The 12,387-nt window shown below is 55.9% G+C and overlaps 1 protein-coding gene across 1 annotated transcript; it reads left to right on the plus strand.

The window, feature by feature from the left end:
• Nucleotides 1-96: 96 nt before the first annotated feature.
• Nucleotides 97-4,575, plus strand: OSCAR (osteoclast associated Ig-like receptor). Its single transcript, XM_070062924.2, has 5 exons — nucleotides 97-207; nucleotides 617-649; nucleotides 2,996-3,295; nucleotides 3,794-4,078; nucleotides 4,175-4,575. The coding sequence occupies exons 1-5, from the start codon at nucleotides 171-173 to the stop codon at nucleotides 4,306-4,308; spliced, it is 789 nt and encodes a 262-aa protein (XP_069919025.1). The 5' UTR covers nucleotides 97-170; the 3' UTR covers nucleotides 4,309-4,575.
• The last annotated feature ends 7,812 nt before the right edge of the window (nucleotides 4,576-12,387 follow it).

Consider the following 12,387-nt stretch of genomic DNA (forward strand, 5'->3'; position numbering starts at 1 on the left):
TTCTTCCGCAGCATCATGGGGCTGTGACACAGTCACCCCGGAGCCCCCACCTCCTTCCTCCCCTCCCCTACACAGGGCTCTGACCTGCCTTTCCCAAGTCGCCCCGTTTCCTGGGAGAGGAGCAGGCAGAACTGAGCCCTGGCCCCAGCTCCAGCGGCGATCGGCCCGGCATGGCCCTCATGCGAACCCTCCAGCTGCTGACCCTCTGTGAGCTGCCCTCCATCTCCCTGGGCCCCTGGCTGGGCTGGAGGAGGGGGACCAGGGTTCCCTGAGTCTGGAGGCAGGAGGGGGCCAGGGGCTTCTTGCCTACAGACAGGGGGTGTAGACCCCTAGATTCTGATGTGGGGCTAGGCTGGGAGCCAGGACGCCTGAGTCCCTGAGACAGGCTCCAGGCAGAGAAACCATGCGTGTGGGGAGTTGTCCCCTGAAGACAGTGGAGCCTGGAGGCTTGGGCTCTTGGGTGTGGACTCCGGGATTATGTAGGTAGAGAACGGAAGCCTAGGAGAGGCAGAAGCAGGGGTAGAATTCCCATCCCCAGAGCAGAGAGGGCCAGGGAGTCTGGGGCTGGCAGTGAGGTTGGGCTTTGAAAAGAACCCGCCCCCTCTACCTTCTCCAGGGCCTCTGTGCCACGCGGCCTTCACTCCCTCTGGTGAGTAACACCCCCCACCCCCCCACCCCGCTCCCTTACACAGCCCAGGTGCAACTCCACGCGCTTGTTGTGGCGCCAAACCCTGCACCAGGTGTCCCTCGCTCCCTCCCTCCCTCCCTCCTCCGTCCGCGTAGCGACTGCCGTGGGTGAGTCAGGAGCATCATCGGCCTGGGAGCTGAGGAGACCTAAGCTGGAACCCCAGGTTCAGCACCTTGTTTGCGGTGTGTCACGGGGACCCAGTGTCTTCCCTGTACAGTGGGTTGCCGTGTGTGCAGCCCTGGGCTCAGAGCTTGGCAGAGCACAGGCAGGGCCCCCTGCAGTGCCAGCCAGTCCCCGGCGCCCCCAACTCGGAGCTCCTTTTCTGCAAATGCGGGGTCTTCCCCGGAGGCAGCTCTGGGTCTCTCCTTTCTCCCGATGCCTCTCCCACAGCACGTCAGTTCCAAACAAGAGCCACCCGGGGAACTGGCCGTCGCTTAGCTATCGATGTATCTGAAACTGCGTTTTTATAAAATGGTAAAGATGATGGGCACTCACGGTCTTAACATTGCAGCCATCACTAAAACACACATAAGGGACTCCCTCTTCCTCTTCCCTGTCTGCCTGGAAGAGTCCTTGGAATCCTTACCAAAAATTTCCATGCATTCACACACACGTGTATTTATATCCTCCCCCCACCCACCCCTTGGCAAAGCAAAATTGATGTTTCGTGAGTCAGACTTCTGCATCTCACAGTTTTCAGTTCCCAGCCTCTCCTGGGGTAGTCGGCGGCGCCCTCGCCAACTCTAGCTGGCTTGGCTTTGCTCACTAGCACCTGGCGGATTCTAGCTTGCTTGCCCACGCCCCTTTGGATGGACACAGAGGTTGTTTGCAGCCTCCCTACCCTCACAGTAAAGCAGCGGGGAGCACACCCGCAGGCGTGTGTGCTTGTGTAGGCTGGAAGTGGTCACTGGTCACCTCCTCTGTGTGTCCTGAGAGAAACTGACAAATGCAGCAAGTATTCTCAGTGTTTGCTTGGCTACAAAGTCACCCGAGCTCAGTGTTAACCATTACTTTAACCTTGACTCCTCCAAGAAAACCATCTCTCAGTTACTTTGTTACCGCTAACAGCGATCAGGACCAAAGCTGAGCAACTCTGCCCCCTGCAGACGGGTTTGGCCAATTGCACGTCCTCTTTCAAGCGTGATCGGCTCAGGGGTTTGCCCAAGTCTCAGTGACGCTGGGATTCCTTTTTATATTCTTTAAACACTTTTTTTTTTTTTTTGCTATTTATTTACTTTAGAGGGTAGGAGGCAAAGAGCTCCCAGCTGCTGGTTCACTCCCCAGAGGAGCCTGGAATAGCTGGGGCTGGTCTCCCATGTGGGCAGCAGGAACCAACCGCCTGAGCCATCGCTGCCTCCCAGGGTGTGCGTTAGCAGGAAGCTGGAGCCCTGGGCCAGAGGTCAAACTGATTCATCTTGTCTCTCATTTTGCATTTTAAGACTTTCCTCTGCTTCTTTCCTAGTTCAAACCACCACACACCTAGGTCTAGAATGTGTTTCTGGGGCTTTGTTGCATGGGGGGAGGGATCCAGCATTACTCCCCCACCCCCCAAATAGGTAACAGGCTTTGGCAAATATCTGGCTTTACAACAGAAATCCCTGGCCACCTGATAACAGCACCAGGGAGGGAGAGGGGCTGTTCCATTCCTCCTTGTACCACAACATCAAGGCCTTGATCCTTGTCAAAACACGGTTGCAATGGAGACTGTTTCCAGCCCAAGAACTTGGGGGACACAGAGGAGCCATGGCAGAAGCATTGAACTTTGCTGCAAATATCTCCAGAGCTACTCAGAACGACAGGTTCCCCGGACCTGGCCTTGGAGGCTGTTTCAAAGGTGTGGAGGCTGTGTCCTGCCTCTCTGCTCCGTTCCCATATATTTTAAAGATTTATTTATTTATTTGAAAGGCAGGGTTACACAGACAGGGAGAGACACAGAGAGCTCTTTCAAACTGCTGGTTCACTCCCCATGTGTCTGCAACGGATGGGGCTGGGCCAGGCGGGAGCCAGCAGCTTCATCTGGGTCTCCCACGTACTTGGGCCATCCTCTGCTGATTTCCCAGGCCATTAGCAGGGAGCTGGATGGGAAGTGGAGCAGCCAGGACTCGAACCAGCACCCACGTGGGAAGCTGGCATCGCAGGCGGAGGCTTAACCTGCTGCACTGCACCACAACACCGGCTCCCTTCCCTGTTTTGTAGGCAGGGATCTGAGGCTGACCAAGGGCCAGTGCTTGTCTAGGGTGGTCCCCCCCACAACGTCCCCTTCCCTCCCTGAGTGCTCTCATGAGGACCCAGGCAGCGCTCCTTCAGTCCCCACAGCCTCCTACCCCAAGCCGTGGCTGGGGGCTCAGCCGGCCGCAGTGGTGACCCCGGGGGTCAACGTGAGCTTGACATGCCAAGCCCCCCAGCCCGCCTGGAGGTTCGCACTCTTCAAGCTTGGAGAGAGCGCTCCCCTGCTCTTCAGGGACGTGTCCTCGGAGCTGGCCGAGTTCTTCCTGGAGGAGGTGACCCCTGCCCAGGGGGGCAGTTACCACTGCTGCTACCGGAGGCTAGGCTGGGGGCCGGGGGTCTGGTCGCAGCCCAGTGATGCCCTGGAACTACTGGTGACAGGTGAGGCCCTGGGATGGGGAGGAGAAGGAGCAAGGGGTTGGAGGAACAGGTAAGGAGGGAGGGACGGAGAGATGCAATGGGGGAGGGAGCTGTGGGTGCTTTGTCCAGAGACAGAAGAGGCAGAGAGATCAGCCAGAGACAGAGCTAGGGCAGGTATGCTAGGAGCGAGGAGAGACAGAGGGAGGGAGGGAGAGAGAGAGAGAGAGGCACGTGCATGATTCCAGACAGACATGGAGGGGGAGAGACGGGGTGGGGGGGAGAGGTGCAGGTGCATGGATTCCAGACAGACATGGAGGGGGAGAGATGGGGAGGGGAGGGGGGGGCAGGTGCATGATTGCAGACAGACGGGGAGGGGAAGAGATGGGGGGTGGGGGAAAAGAGAGAGGGAAAGAGAGAGAGAGGGAGGGAGAGGCAGGTGCATGATTGCAGACAGACGGGGAGAGGCAGAGGGAGGCAGCAGGCAGCCCGCCCACTCAGTCCCTGTCGCCCTCCGCGCAGAGGAGCTGCCCCGGCCGTCGCTGGTGGCGCTGCCCGGGTCGGTGGTGGCGCCTGGGGCCACCGTGAGCCTGCGCTGCGCGGGCCGCATGCCTGGCATGAGCTTCGCGCTGTACCGCGCCGGCGAGGCGGCCCCGCTGCAGTACCTCGACTCCAAAGAGCCCTGGGCCGACTTCCCCCTGGCCGGCGCCCAAGCCCCTGGCACCTACAGCTGCTACTACCACACGCCGCACGCACCCTACGTGCTGTCGCCACGCAGCCAGCCGCTCGTGGTGCACGCCCACACTGGTGAGCTCGCCCTGGGGTCGGGACCCTCACCTCCTCCCTCATGCCCAGGGTCCGGCCCGCAGGGTCTGGAGCTGACCCCCTCTCTCCCCCTCACAGGCTCGAGTTCCTTGGACTACACCCGGGGGAACCTCGTCCGCCTGGGGTTGGCCGGCCTGGTCCTCACGTCCCTGTGTGCGCTGGTGGCCTTCGACTGTCGCAGCCGGAGGAGTGCCCTGGGCCACTGGTCATAGAGCCCCGCAGCAGATGTCCGGGGAGGGTCCTCTCTCGGGGCCCTCGGTCGCGCCCTCACCCACACGAGGCCTCCTTCTGGGTCTTGTCCGAGGCTCCCGTCTCGCCGAGTGTCTGAGCCAGGAGACCCGGGTGCACACCCCGGTGCTGGCCTAGATTCATCGGGACTTTCTGAAAGTGACCTTCCTCGACTGTAAAATGATTGTACTGATGACACGCACTTCCTCGAGAAACAGCGGCCGCCCTGGTCGATGCTCAATAAACACCGGCTACTGGGTAACAGCAGTTCACCCACCATTCCTGTCCCTTCTTCACTCGCCTTGAGCCGTCTGTCACCCAGCCGGCCCGTTGCTAGGCAACAGCGAGCGAGGCATGCGCAGTAGATCCTCTGCCTCACCAGTTCACTTCCCAGTGGCTGCTCGCTTCGAGCTGTCCTCATCCAGCGGCCAGTTGCTGGGGCAACAGTAAGCAGAGCATGCGCAGTAGAGTTTCAACATCACGGTTCATTTCCATTAGACTGATTTGAGCTGACAGTTTTTAAGTTTCTTTTTTTTTTTTAAAAAAAGATTTATTTATTCATTGGAAAGGCAGAGTTACAGAGAGAGAGAGAGCGCTTCCATCTGCTGGTTCACTCCCCGGATGGCCGCGACAGCTGGGCTGATCTGAAGCCAGGCACTTCTTCCCAGTCTCCCACACAGGTGCAGGCCACAGCAGAGAGCTGGATCAGAAGTGGAGCAGCTAGGACTCAAACCAACGCCCACGTGGGATGCCAGCACAGCAGGCCGGGGCTTTATCCGCTACACCACAGCTCCAGCCCCAGTTCTTAAGTTTCTGATGCATCCCTGAAGATGCATTAAATATTAAATTATCTTCTCTCTAGGGGAGAATGTGGATATAACACAGGGAGAGCACCACTGTTTTCAAATCAGCCTCGTTAAATCCAGGGTATGCTTTCCTCAGAAAGACAGCCTAGTTCTCTCTGTGGTCCAGCGCCGGTCTCGAGGGCTCCCCCGGGGGCTGCAGTTAAGTAAAATGAGACGAGCGGGGCCTGTGCCGGAGATGCAGCCGCGAGCTCCATGGCCAGCGAGGGCAGCCCCAGTCATTCAGGAATTACTTTTAAATTTTTGGTTATGTATCTATTAATATAGTAATGCATTTTATAATATTTATTATTATAAAGTATAATAACATATTTTAGTAATATAAATTTCACATAGTTCATCGATACAGTTTTTTAAAAATTTTTATTTATTTGAGAGGTAGAGGTAAAGACAGTGAGAGAGAGAAAGAGAGAGAGAGAGAGAGAGAGAGAAAGGTCTTCCTTCCCTTGGTTCACTCCCCAGGTAGCCACTACAGCTGGCGCTGCGCTGACCTGAAGCCAGGAGCCAGGAGCTTCTTCCTGGTCTCCCACACTGGTGCAGGGGCCCAAGTACTTGGGCCATCCTTCACTGCCCTCCCAGGCCACAGCAGAGAGCTGGACTGGAAGAGGAGCAACCGGGACTAGAACCTGGCGCCCATATGGGATGCCTGCGCCGCAGGTGGAGGATTAGCCAAGTGAGCCATGGCGCCAGCCCCCATGGATACAGTTTTAAGAATATAATGGGGCCGGCGCCGCGGCTCACTAGGCTAATCCTCCGCCTAGCGGCGCCGGCACACCGGGTTCTAGTCCCGGTTGGGGCACCGGATTCTGTCCCGGTTGCCCCTCTTCCAGGCCAGCTCTCTGCTGTGGCCAGGGAGTGCAGTGGAGGATGGCCCAGGTGCTTGGGCCCTGCACCCCATGGGAGACCAGGGAAAGCACCTGGCTCCTGGCTCCTGCCATCGGATCAGCGCGGTGCGCCGGCCGCAGCGCGCCGGCCGCGGCGGCCATTGGAGGGTGAACCAACGGCAAAGGAAGACCTTTCTCTCTGTCTCTCTCTCTCACTGTCCACTCTGAAAAAAAAAAAAGAATATAATGGGTCGGGGCACTGGATTCTGTCCCGGTTGCCCCTCTTCCAGTCCAGCTCTCTGCTGTGGCCTGGGAGTGCAGTGGAGGATGGCCCAGGTGCTTGGGCCCTGCACCCCATGGGAGACCAGGAGAAGTACCTGGCTCCTGGCTTCAGATCAGCGCGGTGCACCGGCCGCAACGCACAAGCCGCAGCAGCCATTGGAGGGTGAACCAACGGTAAAGGAAGACCTTTCTCTCTGTCTCTCTCTCACTGTCCACTCTGCCTGTCAATAATAATAATAATAATAATAAAAAAGAATACAATGGTAGGTCCCTCTCTCCACCTTGTTTTCATTTCTAATTTTTGCAACAACATTTTGAGGTCAAAGGCTTAATGCTCCACCCAATAAAGAATTCAACAAGTAACAAGTAGAAAGGCCACGAACCCCACGTCTTACGTTGTTTTACATCCAAAAGACAGAGCAAGTTTTTAGAGATAGAGACTTCTTACTTTGCACACCCCCCCGAACAGCACCCAACACCTGCTAGCACAGGTGAGACAAACCCTGGCGTTACACAGCGCCCAGGACTCTGCTGCCCTTTGGAACTCCTGGTCACAGAGGCCGTCTGCGGGCACATCGCCCCGACCAGGAAAGAGCCTGGCTCGGCCCGCTCACCGGCTCTCTCATCGCGTTTCTGGGGGGCAGCCGCTGCGCCCGGGGCTGGAGGGACTTCCCTCGGAAGCGCAGAGCGCGCGGTGTGCTGCCGCCCCCTTGTGGCCACATCGTTCCCAGTCAGCGGTGCTGAGACCCCGGGCTCCCAGCAGGTGCACAGGGAGACCTGTCCTGGTGGGAAACCCCCTGAGGGCCTGTGCGAGCTGGGCCGCGGATCGGCCCGAGGGCGGCCCCCTGGGGACAGTGGCTGCTGCCTGGTCCGGTGACCTCGTCCGAGTCTCCTCTAAACCATGGCGCTAATTCCACCTCAGGAACCCCACCTCCTGACACCCATCCCACTAGGGGTTGAGGTTCCAGGGCGTGGGTTTGGTGTGTGTGTGTGTGTGTGTGTGTGTGTGTGTGAGAGAGAGAGAGAGAGAGAGAGAGAGAGAGAGAGAGAGAGAGAGAGAGAGATCCACCTGTTGGTTCACTCCCGATGGCCACAATGCCCAGCACTGGGCCAGGCTGAAGCCAGGAGCTTCTTCCAGGTCTCCCTCCTGGGTGGCAGGGGCCCAGGCACTTGGGCCGTCTCCTGCTGCTTTTCCCGGGTGCATTAGCAGTGAGCTGGATCGGAAGCGGAGCAGCTGGGACTCAAACCAGTGCCTATATGGGATGCGGGCACTGCAGACGGTAGCTTTCCCTGCTACGTCACAGCACCTGCCCCCTCTGCTTTTTTTTTTTTTTAATCTACAGGAGGTTAATGCCACGTAAGCACTTTCGTCATCACTGCTGCTTCGAGGGGGGTGTGCTTTAGCAGGGAGCTGGAGCCAGGTGCTCCAACGTGGGACAACGTGAGACACAGGCATCTTACCCAGTGCGTTAAGCTCAGGACTAAATGCCCACCTCTGCATGACCTCTTCTGAAAAATTTTTGCTTTGTTTGAGAGAGACAGAGAGAGAGAGAAGGCCGGCACCGCAGCTCAATAGGCTAATCCTCCACCTTGCGGCACCGGCACACTGGGTTCTAGTCCCGGTCGGGGCGCCGCATTCTGTCCCGGTTGCCCCTCTTCCAGGCCAGCTCTCTGCTGTGGCCCTGGAGTGCAGTGGAGGATGACCCAAGTGCTTGGGCCCTGCACCCCATGGGAGACCAGGAGAAGCACCTGGCTCCTGCCTTCGAATCAGCGCGGTGCGCAGGCCGCAGTGCGCCAGCCATGGCGGCCATTGGAGGGTGAACCAATGGCAAAAAAAGGAAGACCTTTCTCTCTGTCTCTCTCTCACTGTCCACTCTGCCTGTCCAAAAAAAAAAAAAAAAAAAAAAAAAAAGGAGAGAGAGAGAGAGAGAGAAAGAAGAAAGATTAATCCTCCATCTGCTGGTTCACTCCACAAATGGCTTCAACAGCTGCAGCTGGACCAGGCTGAGGACAGGAACCTGGAGCTCCATCCGGGTCTCCCATGCAGGCAGCAGGGGCCCGAGCACTTGGGCCATCACTGCTGCCTCCCAGGGTGCCCTTAGCAGGGAGGAGGAAGAGGAGGAGGAGGAGGAGCTGCTGGGACCCGCACTCTGAGCTGGGTGTGGGCATCCCGACCCCGTAAGCTGTCTGAAGACCCCTGGTGTCCTCGGCACACTGTCCTCCACTGACGTCCTAGCAATCCATTCCTCGCTCTCTCTGCCACCAAAATCAGGCTTTGCAGGCTCATTTCCTTCTTTCAGGGCCAACTAATAAAATTCCATAGCATTAAAGCTGTACGTCTTCACAATCAGCCAAAAGGAGTTTAGGGAATAGATTCCGCTGTCTCTTCTCCGCAGCTCTATGGTGGGGAAGAGAGAGACAGAGATGGGTTTGGGGGCACAGAGGAGAGGGAGAGGGAGGGAGGGAGGGAGGGAGAGAGAGAGGGAGGGAGAGAGAAAGAGAGAGGGATAGAGAGAGAGGCAGCGAGGAGGGAGAGACAAGAAGAGGAAGAAGGTATGGGAGAGAGAGGAGAGGGGAGAGAGGAAGGGAGAGAGATGGTGGGTGGAAGCCAGAGAGAGAGGGGGAGAGAGAGTGTTCTGTGCCAGAACCCAATCCCTGTCCCAGTGATAAGGTGATTGACACATCACCCAGGAGAGTGTGTGCAGTGCAGCCGGTGTGGCCAAGGCCAGGAGTCGCTGGTTACAGTTGCCGGGGCGCCCCCTTCTCTCCTGTGCAGTACAGTTTGCCCAAAGACATTGAAGGCGCAGTCATTGAAGGAGCCTTAGGTGTGATAAGCACCTGATGAGAAAAACAGCAGCTTATTCAAATCACTCTGGTCCAGTCTTCTGTTAGCTAAAGACACATTACTAAGCTGGCATCCCCTATGAGCCCTGGGTCGAGTCCCGGCTGCTGCACTTCTGATCCAGCTCTCTGCTATGGCCTGGGAAAGCAGTGGAGGATGGCTCAGGTGCTTGGGCCCCTGCACCCATGTGGGAGACCCAGAAGAAGCTCCTGGCTCCTGGCTTTGGATCGGTGCAGCTCCAGCCATTGCAGCTATTTGGGGAGTGAACCAGTGGATGGAAGATCTCTCTCTCTCCCCCTCCCTCTGTAACTCTGTCTTTAAAATAAATCAATCTTTAAAAAACAGCATGAATCATCTGAGACCATTCTCTGCAAAAGACGTAAATGCTTTTGATGGTGTTCCTAAATCTGACTCATGGCCAAGTGCTCATTTGCTGTATTAACATCTCCTATGGCACTGCACAGAGCCCTCAAGGGCAGAAAGGACTGTGTCTGGGGAAAGCCGATGGCACCAGCAGCAGTCCCTGGCATCACCCGAGACAGAGACAGGCACGTGTCAGGGATGCACAGTCTGGGGCCAGCTCCCGGGACAAGATGACTCTGTGTGTGGAATGGACTTGACCTGGGGATGGAGATTGTTGCCATCCGCTTCTTCCTGAGGAAATGGGTGCCCGTTGGTGTAATACATCCTGTCTTCAAATCCATCCTTGGAAACCTGAGTCTGGAGCATTTGGACCCACAGGCTGGCCTGGATGTGCCAGGGGCCCACGCATCTGAGCCGCAGACTCCTCATCGGCTCAAGATGCTCAAGTAGGGGGCCTCCACCTGCTATGCCAGCATCCCACGTGGGTACTGGTTCAAGTCCCGGCTGCTGCTCTTCCAGTCCAGCTCTCTGCTAAGGCACCTGGGAAAGCATCAGAAGATGGCCCAAGTCCTTGGGGCCCTGCACCCATGTGGGAGACCTGGGGGAGGTTCTGGGGTCCTGGCTTCTGTCTGGGCCAGTCCTGGCTGTTGCAGCCATCTGGGGAATGAACCAGCGGATGGTCTCTCCTCTCTTATTTCTCTGCCTTTCAAGTAAATCAATCTTTTTTAAAAGTATTTTAAAAGACACAAAGGACTTGAGCACCTTGTATCCTCCGGGGAGTCCTAGAGCCAAGGCATGAGTTGTACAGTATGTAACTGCAGAACAAGGCATATCTGTGTGTGTGTCTCAGTCTCCTCATCTTAAGTGGGGCAGCTTGATGGCACCTTCCTCCCACTCCAAAGACAAGCATGAGTTAATGTAGGGAGTGAGGACTTGACACCTGGATGGCAGCCATTTCTTATTTAGAAATGAGACTTAAGAGGCCTTTGCTGTTGACTAATAGAATTCCAGGGCCGAGTGTTTAAAATGCACATTTGCACTGTTAGCAAAAGAGACGGCTTGAAGAAATAAAGGGGCGGTGCTTGGCGTGGCAGTCAGCTTGGGGCATGTGTGTCCCGTGTCCGGGGTTTGGTTTCAGTCCCAGCTCTGCTCTCAAGCCCGGCTTCCTGCTAATGCCAGCAGGAGGAGGCTCAAGTAGTCACGTCCCTGCCACCCCACGGGGACCCAGGTCGAGTTCCGGGCTCCTGCATTGGCCCCCGTTGTTGCAGGAACTTAGGGAGTAAACCAACAGATAGCAGACCTCTGACCCTCTCTCTCCCTCTCTCCCTCTCTCTCTCTGCTTTTCAAATAAATATGTAAAAAAAGGAGTGATACAGGAGACGTCCTCTGTAGGAGAACCACATATGGAGAGAGATGTTTTCTGAGCCGTAAAACTTGTTTAAGGCATCTGATTTGATGAGGTGTTAAGAACATTCCCGGGAACATCAATCTTGTTTCCCGGGGTGGGGTGGAGAATACCATGAATATTCATGAGCAGTACAGAGCCCTGCTCTCCCCGACTGAAATAAATCCATACACAGAATGCTTTTTGGACAACAGCGCCTTAGAAGACGACCAAGGCTTTAAAGATGACTATGAAGATGTCCAGTGAAAATACACCCCAGGAAACACCTGTAGATGGCATTGGTTTTTCCCCTTGGTGATTCGTTCCCTGTTGAATTCTCTGCCTCCCCAAACAGTAACACAAATGAGCTCTGTCAGGACGAAAAAGCTGGAGGGCATTTTGCTCTCTCTCCAAATGCATGTTGGAAAAACCAATTAAAATCTGTGACTTGCTTAATTTCTTATTTTAACAAAAAAGCTTGAGGATTTTGTCATATTTAAATTAGCACATCGGTTCAATGCAGTCTGTGGGCTTATTTGGATTCTGATTTTAAAAAACTGATAAAAAAAGGATATTTCTGGGATAATTAGGAAAATTCTGAATACTGACCGGGCTGGTAATTTCAGCTGCTACTAAGAAAGTGTCCGGAGTGTTTATTTTCATAGTGTGCCGTGCCTAGGGTGGCTGTATATTTTTAAATTACTCTTAAATGGACAAGCACTGAAGTATTTTGAGATTCAGCAGACGAGTTCACGAGAGCAAACACTAATACAATTCAGCTACCACATCAGTAATTGATGTTGAAATACAGAGCATCGGGTTCATCACGTCCCCCGCTCCCGCAGCCTGCTCGGGCTGCTCCACGTCCATCCTTGACCTGAGGTGCTGTGGCTGCACCTAGCACTGGCTTCCAGGCACCTTTGGGTGTCCCCGGAACCAGGCCCCAGATAAGCACCCGAGTCCACGTGGTTTGCTTGGCTACTGAAGGAGACCGTGGTGGGGAGGGATGGAGTTCTCCAGCCACTTCCACAGTTCCACGGATGGACCTCAGTACTGCCACTAGTCTTGTTTTTAAGATTTATTTATTTGAAAGGCAGCATTACAGAGAGGCAGAAGAAGAGAAAGTGAGGTCCTCCGTCCACTGGGTCACTCCCCAAGCGGCCGCCAGGGCTGGAGCTGAGCCAATCCTAAGCCAGGAGCCTGGAGCTTCTGGGTCTCCCACAGGGGTGCAGGGGCCCAAGCACTCGGAACATCTACCGCTATCTTCCCAGGTGCATCAGCAGGGAGTTGGATTGGAAGCAGAGCAGCTGGGACCCGGACCGGCCCTCGGATGCGGGATGCCTGTGTCGCCAACGGCGGCCCGATCCACTGTGCCGCAACACCATGCACCAAGCACTGTCTTGTCACGTCTTATGGAAGCAGAGTTTACGCAGAGTGTGCATGTGTTGACATGACATCACAAAGCCCGTGATGTCATTGCCACGGTCAAGGTTCTCACCACACCC

This window comes from Oryctolagus cuniculus, chromosome 18 (genome assembly GCF_051225735.1).
Source record: "Oryctolagus cuniculus isolate XC-2025 breed Fujian yellow rabbit chromosome 18, ASM5122573v1, whole genome shotgun sequence".
Taxonomy (NCBI): domain Eukaryota; kingdom Metazoa; phylum Chordata; class Mammalia; order Lagomorpha; family Leporidae; genus Oryctolagus; species Oryctolagus cuniculus.